Genomic DNA, 22062 nt, shown 5'->3' with positions numbered 1-22062 from the left:
TTGCTCGTCAATTTCATCAGTCGTACCTAGCTAAATAAAAGAAATGAGATGAGGTTTTTTTTATGTTATTTACTCACTCTGGAATTGGTGATTCTCCTCTGTGTGGGTACTCAGTCAACTGTCATAATTTGTGGAGAGATGTTGATCTAAAATCACTAATGTCAGGGACAAACGGGTGTAGCCAATGAAAAGCCAGAAGAGGGCAAATTGTGTCGAAATCGGATCTAATTTGAGTACACTGCTCACGTGGGTGGTCGTCCATTGCTATCTAAAGAAAGTGCCAATCAGAAGTATTGTCAACAATCTTGTCTGCCTTCATATTATTTAATACATTGAAGTCAGGGTATGTCAGTCAGGAAATTACGTCTACACTGTGAAGTAAAGATTACTTGCAAGTGCGACCGTAAAAAACACTGGTAAAATGCTCAAAATGTTAAAATTCACCGTTTATATACCAGAAAATGTAGAATGTCACCTGCACTATACGAAAAGTCAAATTTACCCACCTTTACCCAACCTTTACCCTAGGTGAGACGCACCTAACCACCATCTCTGTCCAGGGGTAGTACGAGACGAAGTACCACTTTTGACTGTCTACAACCCCCAGGTGAGAGATCACCGGGGGTAAATTAAGTCAAAGGTGGTACTTCGTCTCATACTACCCACATTTACACATCCTCTGCCCAAGATTTACCCCGGTGGAAAGATAATGGTCAAATATAACTTTTCGTATAGTGCTGCTGAATGCCGATATTTATAGAATTTGTCGGCATTGGAACATTTTTCACCGTAAACTTACTAGGCAACTCGGACGTGTGAAGTTATGTAGGCAAATTCTCCAAATCTTCAAATGTGTTCACATTATTTCATATTGAAATTACAAATAACGCGGGGACCTTTTACAGCTTTTCCAATTGTAAATTGCAACCATGGTGTAGTAGTAGTAGTAGTAGCAGTAGTAGTAGTAGTAGTAGTAGCAGTAGTAGTAGTAATAGTAGTAGTAGTAGTAGTAGTAGTAGTAGTAGTAGTAGTAGTAGTAGTAGTAGTAGTAGAATTATTGTTTAAAAAAGGGTAGCCGGGAAATAATAAAAGTCGATTTTCTCCTGGGTCTTTTAAGACTCGGGAAATCTACAGAACATTCAAGATAAGACAATGTAAAATTAGGGGTAGAGACGAAATTAACAAAACGAGAAAATGAAAACTGAACACCATCCAGATACACCATTCTGGTATTCATCCGTTCTGACATAAGATGATTTATCTATGTATTCCGAAATAAACCATACAACTAAAAATACTTTACAACCCATAGTACGGCAGGTACATCCATCATTCTAACATCTCTACCATCATTCTGTATGTATGTATGGCTACAAATAGACATACATCCGTTTTAAATGAGTCTCAACAGGACAACATTAAAATAAATAGCGTAGTGTTCAATCAACTAGATGTATCACAGAATGTAGATCGAAAAAGGTTCAGCACTTTTCCCCCTTTTTAAAGTATTTTTTTTTAAAAATGATATGAGTAAGACTGAGTAGCTCTAATTGATTTAGCGGTGCGGTTACCAGTCTCATTAAGATGTTGTATATGTTATTTGCTAATGTACCTTTAGTAATGCAACACTAGTCGTCTCCACAAGGATAGGCTACAACGCCTATTGATTAACTTATATATAAGTATTGCTATAAGTGGAAATCGAGAAGACCAACACTATTGCTTTTAGGACGGATGGGAGGCTCATAAAATATGATAATTAGTTTTAAAAGTTGTGAGCAAGTTAAGATATTTTCCTCTCAAAGCTAACTTCTTATAGTATTTTCATGGTCCGAAAAATGATTCAAAGCCTAGCCCCACAAAAACTTTCAGTGCTCAAGCCACTGGGGCTATTTTTAGTTTGTGCAAATATGCTACTTTGAGTTTTATAATTGTTTTTAAATCCTTGATTGTAATATTCTTCCAATTCTCTTTAATGGCTCTGAAGTTCAGGGATGCTATCCCGTGGTTGATCAAGAAAAAAAATCACCAACAACACTGTACGTTATGTACTCCGACTGTACAATAATATAAGAATTGTTGGAAGCTGTAAGGTGAAAATGGATATAGGTGCTGTGAATGAGACAGCGTTACATGAATGTTATAATTTTCAATTAGTTAATATAGATGTAGATGAGTTAATTGCATCAACAAAAAACAAAGAGAGAGAGAGAGAGAGAGAGAGAGAGAGAGAGAGAGAGAGAGAGAGAGAGAGAGAGAGAGAGAGAGAGAGAGAGAGAGAGAGAGGGAGGGAGGGAGGGAGGGAGGGAGGGGGGAGGGAGAGAGAGAGAGAGAGAGAGAGAGAGAGAGAGAGAGAGAGAGAGAGAGAGAGAGAGAGAGAGAGAGAGCGCGTGGTTAACCTTTTAAGCTGCACAGTTTTCAATTGACCTCATTTCTTGCTAAAGTTTCTTTATCTAGGAGAGGGTAGGGTTTTCTCACATTTTTTTTTTCATATTCACTGTCATATTATTCGGATTTGTCATTCATGAAGTGCCACTTAATTAGTGGTGTGAAATGTATATTTTTCTCTTGATTAGTGACAATAAAAAAAAAGTGTCAAAAAACTTACATACCATTCAAAACGAGACAATGTAAACAATGGGGTAGCGAAGCAATTAACAAAAGAAAGAAAATTAAAACTTCGATTTCAAAATCCAAGTTACACCACGATCCAGTTACATCATTGTCATTCATTCTAACAAAATGTAATATATGTTTATATTTGTACAATAACTTTGAATAGCTTCATTATATTCCAGCTAAAATGAACTGACTTTATGGTTATATTATGTCAGTAACATCCACCACTATTTACATATTCATCATCATTCTGTATATGTAGCTACAAATAGACACACATTCATTTTAAACGATTAATAGGTTTTGACAACATTCCCTAACATGTACATATTCATATTTTATCTTTCAGGGCGAGTTTTGGGGTTATTTTTGGTGCATGGGATTTTTATTTTCTTTCACAAACATTTCTTGCTGTATTCCACTCTGTTTTATAACACAGAGATATTTGTTAGGTTGTAAACTACTATTATCATGCCTTGGTATACATACATACATACATACATACATACATACATACATACATACATACATACATCAACATACATACATACATACATACATACATACATACATACATACATACATACATACATACATACATACATACCACCAGTCACTAGGTCAGCTCCATAGCCTACGCATATTTGTCGAGCTGTCTGCCAAATAACTCTTTCTATGCTGATATAGTAGCAAGATCTACCATATTTTCCCAGTCAGAAATACAGGTCGAAGTTGCACTATAAGGTATAGACATGTTAGTATCAGTTGAGAGTTTCATCAAAGTAGAACCTGTCATTATACTGTTGATTCTTTTATTTATTTTATTTTATTTGATGTCGATAGGCGTGTCTTTAATAATCTTTTAAATGCATTTAGGACTATTTGTGGAACACAATGCAAACTTTTTCGTTTCTTTCTTGCAGCTTGTTAGAAGAATATATACAGTGTTTTCAATAAAAGTGTAAATAAACTTTTGGAATCTTCTGAAGTAAAGTGAGGGACTGGACATGAATTAGAAAAAGTGGTGTTATGTAGATATTAGTGTGTAAAAAAAATATGAACACTCCCAAACTATTCGACAGACATTTCTGACCCTCTCTTTCCTGCAATATGAATATGGAGTTATCAAAAATGACATTGCACAAACAATGGTAACCCTAACTCTAAACACTTGCATGAAAAAATTCTCTCCTTCCAAAAATTCAGCGCGCGCCCCTCCACCCTGTAATCTGTAACCATTTCTTAATTTCAACCATTAAGTAAAAATGACAGTGGTGTAGTCGAATCCATCAGTTTATTTAGCTAATATTCTGATTAATTCAAAAGTCAGATTCAATGACAACAGACCACGCATAGAGGGCAGTATAGTGTAACAATTGGTACATATAATTGAATATAAAGATCTGTAAATACATTGTTCCTTTGAGATGAGAAAAAAGGATATTAAACCTGTATTTTCTCCCCTATACCTTATACCTTTAATATATATTTGTTGCAACCTTGTTAGTTCGCCAATAACGAAACACTTCGCGATCGCACTGACGTTTATGTTGATTTCCAACAGCAAAACACAAAACCCTTTCCTACATTTGCTGCGGCATATCGAAAACAATAAAATCGCACGTACTCTGTCAACAGATGGGTATATATATCAAAAGTCAGAATCAATGACTATAGACCACGCATAGAGGACAGTATAGTATAACAATTGGTAGATATAATTAAATATAAAGATCAGTAATTCATTGTTTTCCTTTGGGATAAGAAGAAGAATATCAGACTTGTATTTTCGCCCCAATATATTATGCCTTTGATACAATTATATTTGTTGCAACATAGTTAATTCGCCAATAATAATGAAAAAATGCGCGGTCACACTAAAATTTGTGTTGATTTCTAACAGCAAACCACAACATTTTCCTACATTTGCTGTGGCATAAAGAAAACAATGAAATAGTACATATGGGTGGAAATGCGGACAAAACCAATCTTGACAAGTCGGTTTGAGACACACAACACACACAGACACACACACATACAGAGGGACACGGGTCTTATGCTGTGAAAACCCAGTCAATAGCTACGTACTATCACATTGACGTAAAAATCACTAACTAATACAAAGCTCATGTTCACTTGCAATGAACAGAACTCAATATCTCCCCGAAAGCCAGTTTCAGAGAAGATGTAAATGGAAAACAAAAGTTGACAAATCACAGACAACAGGCAAGAGAAAATAGACAACAACGGGGAATAAACCTAACACTATTGACTCAGGTTTTGCTGACAGCTGAACAAAAAATACAATTAGGGGAGAGGCACATTTAATTTTGAATCATTACATTATCTGTATTTATATTATATGAAAATTGGCATCCAAACACCGCCATTGGTTTAAAATCCCAATGCCGAAACATCATACACTTGCCACAGTGGTACTGAAAATCAATTGGTAGTTGTGGTGTGAGCAAGTTGGGGAGTTCCGGTCTTCTGCTCAACCAATAATATCCACGCACAGGTACTGATTAATGCAGTGCCTTCACACAAATTCACTGTGGTGGTGGTGGTGGTGGTGGTGGTGGTAGCAGTAAGAAGCCACCGATGCCTTTAACTTATGTGGTTATTGCACTGTGGAATCACTTCCTTACTAATGACTATGGCCCCTTTTCATGTCTGGTATATCATTGAACGTTGTGCTGAAAATTACTGCTATTGATTTTCTTTTTTATGCTGACTGATACACGTAGACCCAAGCTAGGTTTCTGTAGAAAGGGTACACAAACTTAGCGTGGGACTACTTGACAGAGTTATGTAGAATCATCAAATTAACACTCACCTTGTAATGAGACATCGCTGTCTGTTATGTATCTTGTAGATAAGGATATATTCCAGAACTTGGCCATTTCTCCATAAGATCATTGTTTATTTGGTGGAGGCTAGTTGAGAAAACCCAGCTTTGTGATTTGTATAGAACGTGGAAGTGTTTTTTTCAGGATCCGTGGTATCTCGAAATGTGCGTTGGTTGGTGTATATCAGGCGAAAAATTACTCTTCCTTCGGGCTTGATGCTGTTATCGTGTCTTTTATGTCGTACAGTTTGTCTGTTGATTTTGTCAATTTTTTTTTTCAGTTGTAGTTCACAATATCTTTACCCTTGTATCCACTATTTCTCACATGGCGCTTGATTTCTCTCCATTCTTCTACATTCTTCGTTTGAAGATATTGATTTTGTCGTTGTTTCTGAGTGTATCTTTAGCCTGCGGGGGAGGGGATTCTTAAATGAGGTCAATGACCCCCTTCTCCCCATCTGTAAAACCAAACAACAGGTTGACCTCCTAACACTTAACTCTAAAACATGATAACCCCCCCCCAACCACACACATATATATATATATATATATATATATATATATATATATATATATATATATATAATTATATATATATATATTGTGTGTGTGTGTGTGTGTGTGTGTGTGTGTGTGTGTGTGTGTGTGTGTGTGTGTGTGTGTGTGTGTGTGATATCCACATGGAAGATATTATTTGATAGTGTCTCAGTTTGGAATGCATGACTGTAAATACTTCATGAGATCCCGGGACATCACTATCATAATTATAATTATTGACTACACACCTTGGGTAAATATATTCCAAAATGAGTTTAACAGCGTCTTGACAGTGTAAGATGGGGGGGGGGGGGCTTGAGAAGGGAATATATATATCTCATATGGGGGTCCCAGGGGGTCTCCCACTATAAGCCCAGGAGGTTTTTAACTCTAAAAAGGTCAATTTTGAGACTATTCAGACATTTTCAGAAAATAATTTCCATGCTGTACAAGACAGCATCAACATAGAAAAAGCAACCACATAGGGTAGAAATACTTCTAAAATATACGTTGATAGCATCTTGACAGTAAGCGCTTGAGACTAGGACATGTCCACCTCATGTTGTGGTTGGGGTCCGAGGGAATCTCCCTCTAGAAGCCCAAGATGATGTTTACTCGTAAAGCCAATATTTAGGCTATTCAGACCCTTCCAAGCAATAACCTAATCCATGCTTTACAAGGAAGCTCCATCAAGTATCAGAATCTATTCTTTATAACTTACATAGGGTTGAATTATGTTCTTGGAAAGTTAAATGGCATCATTATAGTAAAGGTCAGCACATCTAATAGTAGTATCATTGGTAGTGGAGATTTTAGACTTTCTTGGGAAACATTTCACATCTTTAAAATACAATATCATCTCAAATTAGAATAGAATTAATAGAGTGAACATATTTAAGACAGATTTAATACCATTATGACAGTAAAAAGGTTGTTGTTGCATCTGATTGTTATTTTGGATGCATGAGTGCCCTCTGAGGGAGAGGGAGTGAAGGGTTTTTTTCCCCTTGCAGAGTTTATTTTCATCTATTAACGCAAAGTTTAGATTATGCATAGCCTTTGTGGTAATATCTCCAAGCTTCGAAAAGCTAACGTTAATGTAAGTTTAAAACGAGCTTTTCATGTCACATAAAATGGGCCCGTAACATTGTTAGATGGGCATTGATATTGTATGCATTGGTAAAGTCACTGGTATGTTAGTGAACTGTACATGGTCATGCCTGGTGTATAATAGAAACTGGAATCTGATGAGATGTGATGATTTGCAGTGTCAATAACACATGGTGTCATAACTAGAAAGTGTATTTATCCCTTCTGACCAGTTCAAACTGACGAGTAGAACAATTTAGATTAACTTGTTTTATAAACTATATACGAAGATTGCTATCACGAAACCTTCAAGTTCACTTTTGCCCCAGAGTGCAATGTAAATGAAGCATTGATTGTGAAACAGCCAATCATTTACATGACATGTTCTGTAACTAGTGTGGTAGCTAGGTAATACATGTATGTTAATACGTTTTCTTTTTTTCACGTTTGAACTAATAAGTAATATTAAATAATTCATGTCAGAAATAGGGACAAAAACAAATACTTACATGTACCACATTTCAGAAAAGGCTATATGCCATTGTAAAAAAGCGATTTTTTCTTCCATCAAAATCCAAAACAAAATGACCCCCCTCCCCTATATCCACAATTTTTAAAACAACATAACAGCCCCTCCCACCGCCAATTTCAAAATCAGTTGACCCCCCCGACCAATCCACCCCCACCAGCTGAAGAAATTGACCTGTCCCTAAGTGTCTTTCTACTTTTGCTGTTATATGCTAATGTGAATATTTCCATTTAGTATTGCAAAGTTGACAGAATTTATATATGTATGTTATATATATATATATATATATATATATATATATATATATATATATATATATATATATATATATATATATATATTACACATTAAATGTCAGTCCAATCTAGTTTTGAAATTATATATTTTTAACCAAAAAGACACATGTTTAGCCCTGATTGCATATTACTGATGGAATAAGCATGCCATGAACAAATATTACACCACAGCCCCTTAAGAATGTTCCCAACAAATTTCGAACGAATCTGCCAAGTAGTTTCTGAGTTTAAGTTTTATGACCAAAAATCTCACTTTTTGACCCAAATCACACATCTGTGATGCAATCATTTTTATTTGAAAAATTTACCAACTAGACACCCAAGGTAATGGACCCACTAAATACCATGGCAATTGAATCAGCGGTTTTTTACTTTAAGTTGTTTACACACAGAGACAGACAGACAGACAAACAGTCGCCGGGTGATCCCTATAGCACTACTGAACTTCAGTTTAGGTATGCTAAGAATTAGTAACATAATTACAAAAGCATAACACAATTCACTTGCTGCCAACTGGTCACATGAAGTATTAACAGACGGATATGATTGCATACATGCTGAGATTGATATGAACATGTCGCCAGCCAATGTTGAATCAGATTTCATGATCTTTACATGGTGTTTATTTAGTCCGTGTTACTTTTGTCTACTCCCGATACAGAATCGAGTTTAACGACAACATTACCATCCATACTAGTGCTACTCAGAAACGTATTACGCTATTACTTATTATTGTCACAATTCATTTAACAGAAATCTAAATATTTCTGATTTGGAAAGAGTCAGTCGAAAAAGACTACAATTTTTACGAGGGAAAAGGTAAAGACAATATTTCAATCATTTTAAAAGACGTTAGTCTGAATTAAAACCGGGAACTGAACATACCTAGAGATCGACCGATTGCGATGCGCTGTCATCACATTGACACGTGTCTGGCATGGCAGTAAGTGTCCCTCAGATCAGAATAGTGCATACAGTAAGTTGTATCTAGTAGTTCCTGCTCCAAGTACTCATAGCGTGAGATGCTTACATTCTGTAATTCGAAATAAATATGCACAGAAAAGATAATATTTAGAGTTCAGTGCAGCCAGAAATGGAACACCAACATATTATAACCTTAAAATATCAACGAAAATCGGAAAAAATAAATACATGATTGATTTGTTTTGTGAATTTTGACTGTTTCACCGTATTTATAAATTAGTATAAGCTATGACAATTCTTTCCTTTTTCCCCATCTCGAAAACACAAGCATAGCAAAAAATCACACAGCCGATGCATAAAAAACCACACAGCACACTAAATATCCTACAAATAGACCCCGATGTTGAAAATGAAAACATATACACACACCTTTACAGTATACCATGTCAATGTTACCACCGCCGCGCCATCCCTCCATGTGCGCTCGTTCCCAAACATGTTTTTCATCAGCCACTAGTACTCCTCCACATGTGCTCCAACAGTGAAAACCATTGTTTAACACATACCAAAGTCGAGCAATACCCATCCGCTATCGAGAGGTAAGTAGTGACTCAAGCAATATCAACTCTGAAACGCTTTTGATTGATGATTTATTATGATACTTTTGAATTTTGAAACAAGATACTGAACTTTTAAACACAATTTTAAAATTATACATTAAGGCTCCGAGGAGTTATTTTCTCAGGCGGATACATTTTGTTGTAGGGTAAACCTCGAACCGTGACTTTGGAAAGTTTCGAACACACTCCAAATATACTAGTGATATTTACTAATCTGTGCAATCTAACATGAAGCAAAATGTCCATTTTTCTTGCCCAAACAACTTCAAATAACATGTCAGGTACAGAGTAATTGTCATTCTTTTCTGTACTGTTATGATTCAGTAGACAATCTAATAATATTTATCAACTGTAAAATTGTAATTATTCATAACAATTTACATAACAATTTTTAATTTACATAACATTTTTAATTTACATAACATTTTTTTAATTTACATAACAATTTTAGACTTGCATTACAGAATTAATATGTGCACAGATAAGATTGTTAAAAGGTGCCCTCAAAAGTCAACCAACCAACCAAATATGAACCGGCCGATGAGGGCAGAATTCCAATGACAAACTTGGGTCTGGCACCAGCCCCCCCCCCTCCCCCCTCTCACACAAGTTTTATGTTTATTATTCATTTTGAGCTTTTGAGTTTTATAAAGGAAAATATCCACATCTTATGATCCCTTTAAAATAGGTATATTCTATAAGCTCGAACGGATAAATTTTATTGAAAGCACCATTCATCTTAATAGTTCTTCACATGTCATTTTTATTAACATCCGTTTCAATGGTAACCAAAATCACCATAATATGTGGATGATTTTTCTAAAATTTGACATCAAACATAGAAAAAAAATATAAATTAATGAAAACTTTTCCTTGTTTTTGACATGTATAAGATGGGGCTATCAGTTGTAACACAAATTATCTAAAATAGGACAGCTGTTTCCATGGAAACAGAGTAGACTAAACAATAAAACATATCTGGAAAATAACATGATAAATTTAATTATAACATAGTTTATTTGCATATTGGCCACCCTATATTGGTTAGTTTGTTATACTGAGTTCAAAAATCTAAATTACCATATTATGCATTATTTTGCAAAATTTATGTAAAATTCGAAGAATTACATGCCGATTACAAGGTCCAATTACGATCTCAAATTTCGATGGGCCGGGCCCGACTACATTACAACATGTCATGCGCAAGGAGGGTGCTACATGTACCAATCTGATTAAAATTCGATGTAGATGTCGGCTATCTTGCTATCTTACCATCGTTATTTAGCTTGAATTGACCTTCGTATTACATGTTTACGATTTTAGCCTGATCGCCTCCTCTACATCTGAGATGGCGGCCTTTCAAACGAATTTCTGCTCACAGCCTCGCAACCAATCAGGTTGCGTCTTACTGAAGTACTATGGGTAATTTCATGAGCATGCGCATTGCATATCAACAAAAAAAACATGGCGTCTTCCGAAGTAAGCAGCAGCAGTATCACTTCTAGTGCCCACGGAGAACATGATTTTTCAGTAAGTAGTCCTCATGATTTGGTGTAAGTGAATTAAAGCCAGCACAGAAAGACGCCCAAATGCACCTTCTTTCTGGGGACGATGTCCTTGCAATCTTACCACCGATGCCTTTAAACTATCAATGTGGTTGCTGCAATGTGGGATCACTTGCCTAGTAATGTTTATGGACCCTTTTTATGTCTGATATATCATTGAACGATGTGCTGAAAATTACTGCTATTGATTTTCTTTTTATGTCGACGGATACACGTAGACCCTATCTAGGTTTTTGTAGGAAGGGTACACAAACTTAGTTTGGGACTACATGTACTTGACAGAGTTATGTAGAATCATTACATTAGCACTCTTCTTGTAATGAGACATATAGTTGAGTAATACAACCTTGCTCATCGAGTATGTAAAATGCATACAGGATCGTGGATTTGGGGTGTCAAAGAATATTACGCTGTCTCCGGGGGATTCGAACCCATGGACACGATGTTAAACCATGTGGAAGGAAACTATAATTCCTTTTACTGTAATACATATATCAATTCTCGGTAGCTCTATCCTCTATCTGACTACAGAACACATTTCATAACTTACTCACACACTGTCTTGTGTCAGGATCAGGATATATTTCACTTGGGCAAGACCGGACGCATTTATTTTTAAACCAAGTACAAGGACAAATTCTTTTTTTGTAAATGTTAATTTTTGTAGGCTATATCTAAAACACAAAATGCTGTTCATCAAAAGTGTGTGTGTGTGTGTGTGCGTGTGTGTGTGTGCGCGCACACACACACACGCACACACACACACACACACACACACACATATATATATATATATATATATATATATATATATATATATATATATATATATATATATATATATATATATATTGCTTGTCAGAAAGGTTGCTATTGTTTGCGGTTTGTTCCGTTTTCTCCGCATGTGTCTAGTTTTCCAGAAGTTAGTGTTAGTTTGTATGATTTGTTCTTCCTTTTCGTTACAAGTCCTGTTATTATGAAGTCTGGACGGAAGTGGTGAGCTGAGTTGAAATGATTTGGTTTTGCATCTGTTTTGTTATTATTTCTTCTCAGAGATAAATGGTTCTGCATGTGAGTGTAGAGGATATCTACATCTCCCGTTTCTCCAACATATATTATTTGTCCACACTTCTCACAATGTATACCATATATTATGTTTTGTTGTTGTGTAGTTTATGTGTCCAAAGAATCTCTATTTTATGTTGTTTAGGCCTGTGAATTATGTCGCCGTTATCATGTGTTTGCAGATTGCACATCATGATGCTTTGCATTAGTGTGATCCTGTTTCTTGTTTGTTGAAAATGTATATTGTGCATCATGATATATTACAGATCAGCCTGCGGGGAGAGGGGATTCTTAAATGGGGCCCACAAAAAGTCACTGACCCCCCCCCCCCCCTGTAAAACCAAAAACAGGTTGACCCACTATCACTTAATTCTAAAACATGATTACCCCCCCCCCCCATATATATATATAATATCCACATGACAGGTATTATTTGATCGTGTCTCAGTGTGGACTGCTTGACTGTCTTGCAAATACTTCATGAGATCCCGGGACATCACTATCATAATTATAACTATTGACTACACTTTCTGGGTAAATATATTCCAAAAGGAGTTTATTAGCATCTTGGCAGTGTACGGTAGGGGGGGGGGGGCTTGAGAAGTGAATTTATACCTCTCATATGGGGTCCCAGAGGGTCTCCCGCTATAAGCCCGGGAGGTTTTTAATCTGAAAAAAGGTCAATTTTGAGACTATTCAGACATTTTCAGAAAATAATTTCCAAGCTGTACAAGACAGCATCAACATGTAAAAAGCAACTACATAGGGTTGAAATACTTCTAGAATATACTTGGATAACATCTTGACAGTAAGAGCTGGAGACTGGGATATGTCCACCTCATGTGGGGGGGGGGGGTCCGAGGGGATCTCCCTCTAGAAGGCCTGGAGGTTGTTTACTCATAAAGCCAATATGTAGGCTATTCAGACCCTTCCAGGCAATAACTTAATCCATGCTTTACAAGACAGCACCATCAAGTATCAGAATCCATTCTTTATAACTTACATAGGGTTGAAACACGTTCTTAAAAAGTTAAATGGCATCATTATAGTAAAGGTCAGCACATCTACTGGTTGTATCATTGGTAGTGGAGATTTAGAGTTTAAGGCAATTTTAGACTTTCTTGGCAAACATTTCACATCTTTAAAATACGATATCATCTCAAATTAGAATAGAATGAATAGAGTGAAAATATTCAAGACAGTTTTAATACCCTTATGACAGTAAAAAGGTTGCTGGTGCATCTGATTGTTTTTTGAATGTATGAGTGACCTCTGAGGGTGAGGGAGTCCTTGGGGTCCCCCCCCCGGCAGATCTGGAGTTTTTTTCATCTATTAAGGCGAAGTTTAGGTTATTCATAGCCTTTGTGGTAATATCTCCAAGCTTCGAAAAGCTAACGTAAATGTAAGTTTTAAATGAGTTTTCCTTGTCACATAAAGTAGTAACATTGGAATAGGGGCATTAATGTTGTATGCATAGTAAAGTCACCGGTATGTGAGAGAACTTTAGGTAGTCATGCTTGGTGTATAATAGAAACTGGAATATGATGAGATGTGGTGATTTGCAGTGTCAATAACACGTAGGATCCAAAATAGAAAATGTAGTAATCCTTTCTGACCAGTTCAAACTGACGAGTAGAACAATTTAGATTAACTTCTTTTATAAACTATCTATGAAGATTACTATTACGAAACCTTCAAGTTCACTTTTGCCCCAGAGTACAATTTTAGTGAAGCATTGATTGTGAAACAGCCAAGCATTTACATGATATGTTCTGTAACTAGTGCGGTATCTAGGTAATATGTTTGAAAAAGCTGCACCTTTCTACAATGATGCGCAGAAAAACCAACTATAGAAGTAAACCTCGGTAGGGAATAGTTTAGTACGACCATCTTGTTAAACAAGCATTTACGTGTACATACCTAACCTGACAAGCTCAGTGTTAATAGTTGCTTGATGATCGCTGAGGAAGCGAGAAAACTCCTAATAACGACTTACAACATCCTTATTCTTTGGAATAAGTCTATAACGCTATGCTACTAGTATTGCATTGAGCACTGTTCTCAACTGTAAGACACATATGAATGTGAATATGAATGTGAATATGAATATACACACATACACGTACACACGCACAAGGACACATAAAAACACATATGTACACACGTATTCACCCCCCCCCCCCCGCATCCGTTCTTACAAAGCAATTTAAAGAGTGGGTCTGTTGTTGTTGAGGTTGCTTTATAGTAAGGAAATGTTGCAATAATCTCAATGAATAGATGCTAAGAAGAACTACATAGAATGACACTGTGGTATGTAACTTATTAAAAATATTGTGCATATTTGTCCATGAACTGACTCAGAAGACGATTGAGGTAATATACCAACTTTATTATGCGACATAAATTCTATACCAGACTGAAAGTTAAATTACCAAAGTCTTATTATATCCCAAAAAGATGTCTGACTGACTGTCTGTCTGTCTGTCTGTCTGTCTGTCTGTTTGTCTGTATGTCCGTCTGTGTGTGTGTGTGTGTGTGTGTGTGTGGTAATATTAACTTTGAAGCAAATGAAATATCAAGTTATGACTACTCTGGCTTTTACTAGTCATACACTTATCTATACTATGGAAAGCATGGATACATAATTAAAGATATAATGCAAAACGTTCAGTTTCTTTATTTCTCAGCGATGATTTGTCCCCATGTTTCACCTTCAGCTGGACAACAACGTCGAGTGATTCCGTAGTCTAGGATACCTAGTAAACATAACAGAGATAGATTTATCTTAAAATGATTATCGTATTGTTATTGTTATTACTACAAGTGAACGGGCTTAATTTACTATAATTTTAAAAACCAGATTTAAACTGAATGCCTTTCGTAAGGGTATATTCTTGCAACGTCAAGATTCATGCAAGGAATTTAGCTCTATATATGTGATTTTTCAAGTCCAAATGAAAGTTAGTTGTCAAATATGTTGTTCAAATGCCCGCCGCCTATTCCCAGCACAGGAAAGTTTGCTATCCTCGACTTCACTCGGCTTTCGTAATCCATTACATACCCGGGATATGCACACCCGTTTCCACCGCAAGTAATAAACGGAATTCGCGTGATGAACTTCATTCTGTCCCAACACGAGTTTACAAGTCGGTTTGTCTACTCGTCCCATGTAAACTATTTCACACTCCTTTAATCACTACAGGAAACCTGTCAAAATTTTGTTCTCACTGTACACTAATTATATAGAGGTCAAGGCATAGTTCACCATTATTGATGCATTGTCGCGAAATGTTCTTCGTAGGCTAGGCTTGGTATATTTTCCATATTTTGACCACATACATTTCGGTATGAATAATAGATCATTACACTTGATACATAAGTGAGAGTGTATTTATATTGTGAGATACAGAGCTAGATAAATGATTATGTACAAGCCTTGTAACAAACAGCGGTAGTTTGTTATCTAGAGAAATCAGAAAAGAACACAGTAAAAAGAGAGACCGTTCGAGGTCAATATAATACTTCCTAAACTTCTAAACGAGAATCTAAACAGATACGATTTCTCTTTATTCATCTGCACATTAGTGTGTGAAATTTGAAAATGACATGTCCATATTTGACAAAATTAAAACGATGATAAATATTTCACCTGTTTGTGAACCCTGTACAGATTGTAAACCTATTTTAAGGCCAAGACAAAAAAAAAGAATTTTTTTCTAGTATTTCACCTGTTTGTGAACCCTGTGCCCATTGTAAACGTATTTTAAGGCCAAGACAAAAAAAAGAGTTGTTTTCTGGTGAGTGTGCATCACTTAAATACCCTGCCTTGATCTCCCTTTTTCACGTGTTGTCCATCCAATGTAGACTGCATATCCAAGGAAAAACACAAAATAACTCTCACTACATTAATTGCTACTTCAGGGAAGACAACTGCAGAACTAAACATGAACAATGAACACAACAATTCGCGTCTTTACACCACTTTGGACAACATTTCCTGACCAGAAACAACAACTTTCTCTCTAGTGGCGTCTGCATCTAATTACCGAAATCTGACAATAAAATTATCAAAACTAACAGCTAAATCTATAATATTTTTCAAGACAGGTGCGCTTTGGTATCATAAATTTATGTACCGAAAACCATTAATAACATAAATAGCTCATTAATGTTCATGTGATCTTTACCACAACCTAACCAGTTCTTGCCATTCCTCTACGGAATAGGTTTACCAAATTTCGTTTGAATCATGAGCCAGTCGTTTTTTTTGTTTTTTTTTAATGATGACAGAGACAAACAGACACACAGACACGTTTCAACCACTAATACAAAATCTTCCTTACGAAAGGTAATCAGACAGTTAGATGGAATCTCGTAAATGTATGACAATAAATGTTAATGTCCCCGGCTTAAAATAAGAAACCAAATTGTTAAAATGATAATGTGCCCCAGATAAACAATGATGCACGTTAATGTATAGAGTTTTATACATTTAATAGGTTTTCTTTTTTTAATTACTCTGACTATTTAATGTGTTATGAAACATTTTGCGTTCATCGACAAGGCAGTAGTCAAATGATAATCAACTTCACTCAGATATGCTGAATGTGCGATTAATTTACTGAAGGAGACATCATTGTATCTTTCTCAGTACAAAAAACTTATAATATGGATCACCGTTGTGTATGTACACTTACTTTTGAAGATGTTGTGATACAAGACTGAACCTAGATCGAATTCTCACTGACTGCTGATATTTTAGGTATTTTTTCAATATAATGTCCTATTCTGTTGATTTTGAATTTGAGATTGATTTTGAGATTTAGATTATAATTGCTTTGATACAGATAATTTCAAAAATCATGAAACTGATTCGTTCACCATGATTACAAAGATAAATACTGCATAAATATATACCAGCCCTGAAGTGTGAGTCATTTTTGCATATTTGTTATTGAATTTTAAATAACGCATGTGAATCAAGTATGTCTGTGTAAAGTAATCCAAAGCATCCTACTGAATTAAGTCACATTAGTTACAAAAAATATATAAAAGATAACTTTATGTTATGATTATGTCTTAACCAAGTTACTTTTAATATGAGCCTGTATGCTTTAAAGTGCAGTGGAAGATGTAAAATGATTTTAAAAAATATGAATTGAAAGCAAACTTTGTGCTCTGAGCGACTGAATGAATCTGTTATGTTAAGAACCGCGTTCCAAAGCACGAAACTATGTCCATTCAGAATTAACCGTGAACAGAGCCTTAATATAATAACGATTACAGTTATGATACAAAACCTGAATTGTTTTCAAGTTTGATGAGATGACATGTTGTATAATTTACCATCGCTAAAAGGCAAACGAATACGATATCCCATATTCACCAAAGCTGCAACCACAAAAAAAAGAAAATTGGTATAAATGAATGTTCAATCAACTACATCATAATAATTATATTAAAGATGAACAAACCGTTTCCTTAAGAAAATTTGCTTAACCATTTTCTACATATCTTAGTTTTATATAAAGAATTGTAGTGAACCATGAAAACGAAAGAGAACACTGCTTCTCACTTTACCAGTTGTCTCTCTCATAGTACCTTCCATTCATCCTCACCATCCGCCATAGCAAAGTATATGTGACTTTTCAGTTTCAACTAATGAATGAATGTTTTAAAATAATAACACCGGTAAAGATATTTAGTACATTTGGTGTGGAATAGTTGTCATTATTATTAATTAATAAACATATATTGGCTTGGGTGATATATACATTATTACCACACTATCATTAACATTCCACAGTTATAAGTTGAATACGGATCTAGAGGGTAAGGTTTTTGGTTCGAGAAGTTACAGACATTGAAGTTTGTATAAATTATTTTTCCACTCACCTAGTACTAGTTACGCCATTCCTGGTAGAGCCAGTGTAACTAGTTTTCCCGTATTCGTCGAATTTAACTTGAACAGTACCACCATCTTTATCAGTTATCGACCCATGGTGAATGGCAGCCGTGCACACTGGGGAGTCCTGAAATAAATGTTTAATGTGACAGTATTGAATAACAAATATACATAACTATGTATTCATTAGGTGGCATATCTGAATGATTACCAAGATTACAATCGAATTGAAGAATGCCTTAATGATTTCTTTACATCAATGATTGTAGTAGTGAGAATATTACAGGTCTACATATGATATGTCAATGCAGCTTACTCACAATCTGAATATATAGAAGAATAGTTAATATATATATATATATATATATATATATATATATATATATATATATATATATATATATATATATATATCATGAAACGTGTTATAAAGAGTCAAAACTATTTTTTTTTAAATAGATAATAAAGTATGGTTAGGAGGAACTTTTTCAATACCGAAATTGTATACGGTGAAATGAAACCAGAAATGTGACATACAGCAATGCTAACTGTGATGCTTAGAAAACATGGGTTGTCTTACCGCTGTGTAATCATCGGTTCCCCACACTTTCTTACTGGCAGAAGCACATCCGGGTGGACATCGAATTCTAAGATTTATTGAACAAGAAGTTAGAAATGTCTGACCTAGACAGTGTGTCGAGGGCTTTAAATTAGATTTAGTATTTTGAATACAAGTATTGTATAGTTAAAGTGGTGTTTATTGAAAAAGGAAATATATCTTCTTGACAAGTTTTAGGCTTACACCCACGTCATGTATGTTGATGCGGCATAAACGATGGAATGCTATGATTTGAACATTATCAGGAACATCTGTAAATTGATTGGAGCATAAGATAGTAATTAACATAAATTTGTCTGACAAATTAATGATAAATCACAAGAACATGAATGGAATTTGACTACGCACCCACATATAGTTACGGCAGTGGCACAATGATCGCCTGGTTTTTGTTCACAGTTATCCATATAAACTAAAATGTAAAGACATAAGTAATGTAAGGTTATATAATGCAAAATTGTGTTGCAGAGGAGAGGGTATAGTGTGTATTGGCGATAGAAACATTTTATGACTTGTTATTTAGGAAAATAAGATATGTAAAAAATATTTCACGCCAAATTTTCTAGATACTTCCATTACTTATACCTCGGAAAAGTGTGTATGTGTGTTTGTTTTTTTGTTCGTGAGTTGACGTAAATGGTACCTATAAAAATCATCCAAACTTTCATACCGATTTAGGTCACAATATTTAGAAAATTTTATACAAGATAATAACTTGATTTTATATTATGATTCTGTTTTGACCAAGTTAATTTTTGCTTCAAAGTGTATTGGAAGATATAAAGAAGATAGAAGGTAGACTGTTTGGTCTTTGCAATTGGATTTTTTTCAGTTAAGTTAATAACTACTTTCGCAAGCATAAAACTACGCCCATTCAGAATTAACTATGAACAGAGTCTTAATATAAATACAATTACAATTATGATGCAAAATCTGAATTGTTTTCAATAAATCCTTTTAGACAAGTTTGATAACATGATATGTTGTATACATTACCAGCGGTACCCGCAAACAAAAACGTCAACTTGTATGCACCATAGCTGTGTACAAAAAAACAAACTCAGTATAAATGAACGTACATGCATCCAAATCCAAATAATTATACTAAAATGAATAACATTTCTTACGAAAAAATGCGTAATAACTTTTCTGTATGTCTTAGTGGTATATAAAGAATTGTAATGAACTGTATAAACACATACAATAATACAATGTTTCTTACTTTGCCGAATGTCTCTTAATGGCACCTATCGTCTTACTTAAAATCAGTCATGACAAAGTAAATTGGATTTTATTTTTTAATTTTAATTGCAACAATTAAAAGAATAAATTAACAAAACGAACAATTTAATAATATCAGTAAAAATATGAAATAATCTTCATTTATAATAGTTGTCATTTATATTAATTTATATACACATGTTGGCACGGGTGATATATCTGTCATTATCATGATATCATTCAACTTCCATAGTAAGACGATTTGTATACAGGGTAAGACTTTCCGTTTGAGAAATTACATATATTAAAATTTGTGTAAATGATTTTGCCACCCACCTTGTAGTCGTTATGGAATTCCTGGTTTGCTCATAGTAAGCACTATCCCCATCTCTGAATAAAACTAGAACAACACCACCATCTTCATCAGTTATCGACCCATAGTGAACGGCAGCCTTGCACAGTGAAGAGTCCTGAAAGAAATGTTTCATGTGATAGTATTACATGACATATATACTGAACTATTGATTTGGATTCATAGTGTGGTATATTAGGAATGGTTGCCAAGGATGTAATCGAACATAGAAGGATGCCTGAATAATTTCTTAAGATTAATGATTGTAGTAGTGAGCATATTAAAGACCAATATATGATATATCACGACAGCTTACTTACAATATGAATATGTAGATTAACACTTAATATACTAATACATTTTAAGAAGCATGTTATAAAGTGTATCAGTCCAACTGAAACAACAACAACCATAACAACCATAACAACAACAACAACAACAACAACAACAACAACAACAACAACAACAACAACATATATTAGGTAGTGAACTATGTTTAGGAGAAAGTTTTTGAAGAACAAAATTATATACAGTGACAATGAAATCAGAAATGTCACATAGAAAAATGCTAACTGTGATGCTTAGAAAACATGGTTTGTCTTACCCCTGCGTAATAATTATCTCCCCATACTTTCTTACTGGTAGAAGCACATCCAGCTGGACAACGTACACTAATATTTATTGAACAAAAAGTTAGAAGTATCTAATCTAGAAAGTGTGTATAGGGCTTCAAATTATATACAACATTTTAAATATAAATAGTGTATAGTTGAAGTGGTGTTTACTGAAAAAGAAAATCTATCTTCTTGACACTTTTTATAGCATAATTCCCATTGCATGAATGTTGATATTACATACACGCCCAAATGCTATAAATTGAATATTGTCGGTAACATTTGTAAATGGATTACAGGATAAGATAGAAACATAATTGTGTCTGCCAAATGATACATCACAAGAACATGGATTAAATTTGACTACATACGTGCATGGTGTAGCTGCTGAGCTGTCACAAACATCAGTTGATTTGTCTTCACAGTCAGCTACAATTGCTAAAAATGTAAAGCTATAATTAATGTAATGTTATGTAATGTATATATGTGTGTTGAGGAGGAGAGGGGATAATGCGTATTGGTGATACAATTGTATGACGTAATTTCAGAACATAAGATATGGAGAAATAGTTTACGTCACATTTGCTATATACGTTCATTACGTATACTTCGGAAAAAGTAGGTGTGTGTGTGTATGTGTTTAGTCCTATTTGACGTAATTGCTACCAATAATAATTAATCCAAAACTTCCTACCGTAGTACGTCAGAATATTGAAAGAAATTATATACAAGGTAATAACTTATGTTTATGTTATTATGTCTCGACCACGTAAATTTTTGCTTCAAAGTGCATTAGAAGATGTAAAAAGATAAAATTTAAAGTAAACTTTGTGGTCTGTGCAATTGGATTTTTCTGTTATGTTGTCCTAGAGTAGTGGTTAGGTTCTTGTATAATCGTGGTCAAACTCCAGTTAATGAAAGGAAAATATTGAACTTGAAACCAATGGAATGTAATCCTTATATCTATGTTAATTTATAAGTCGAAAGATACAAACATGGGACGTAGGTGAGCTGCAAAGGAAATTTATTAGTCTGTTATTTAGCAAATGAATACAGATGTGCAGACATATAAATCCCTTTACACTTGGCCAGTAACTTTTGTATTTTATAACAAACAGAGCATTAATTTGATAGTGGGTTTGTATAATCCCATATCTTTAGCTAATTATGATTGAATGTTGGTTCATGTGACTGTTTTTATCCAACGACGTGTACAGGGCTGGAACACAGATGATTTAAGGGAAATTAGGTAGAATATA

General features: G+C 34.7%; 1 protein-coding gene across 1 annotated transcript; it reads right to left on the bottom strand.

Annotated features, from left to right (window-relative positions):
- Positions 1-14757: 14757 nt before the first annotated feature.
- Positions 14758-21956, bottom strand: LOC144439761 (cysteine-rich secretory protein LCCL domain-containing 2-like). Its single transcript, XM_078128995.1, has 10 exons — positions 21920-21956; positions 21175-21241; positions 20794-20860; positions 20174-20307; positions 19613-19656; positions 18965-19028; positions 18578-18644; positions 17988-18124; positions 17439-17483; positions 14758-14848 (listed from the first exon to the last, which is right to left on the bottom strand). Exons 1-9 carry the CDS (start codon positions 21954-21956, stop codon positions 17444-17446), a joined length of 657 nt encoding a protein of 218 aa, XP_077985121.1. The 3' UTR covers positions 14758-14848; positions 17439-17443.
- Between the last annotated feature and the right edge of the window lie 106 nt (positions 21957-22062).

This window comes from Glandiceps talaboti, chromosome 9 (assembly GCF_964340395.1).
Source record: "Glandiceps talaboti chromosome 9, keGlaTala1.1, whole genome shotgun sequence".
In the NCBI taxonomy this organism is placed as follows: Eukaryota; Metazoa; Hemichordata; class Enteropneusta; family Spengelidae; genus Glandiceps; species Glandiceps talaboti.
This window is presented reverse-complemented; position numbering and strand designations above follow the sequence as displayed.

What these genes read in the sequence shown, in the direction of transcription:
- LOC144439761 (XM_078128995.1), bottom strand. Translation starts at nt 21,956, where the DNA reads ATGGGATTATACAAACCCACTATCAAATTAATGCTCT. An exon ending in TTTGTTTGCGGGTACCGCTG is followed by an intron (nt 19,029 to 19,612) that starts GTAATGTATACA and finishes TTTACATTTTAG; the next exon opens with TTTATATGGATAACTGTGAA. An exon ending in GAACCGATGATTACACAGCG is followed by an intron (nt 18,125 to 18,577) that starts GTAAGACAACCC and finishes CATTTATTTCAG; the next exon opens with GACTCCCCAGTGTGCACGGC.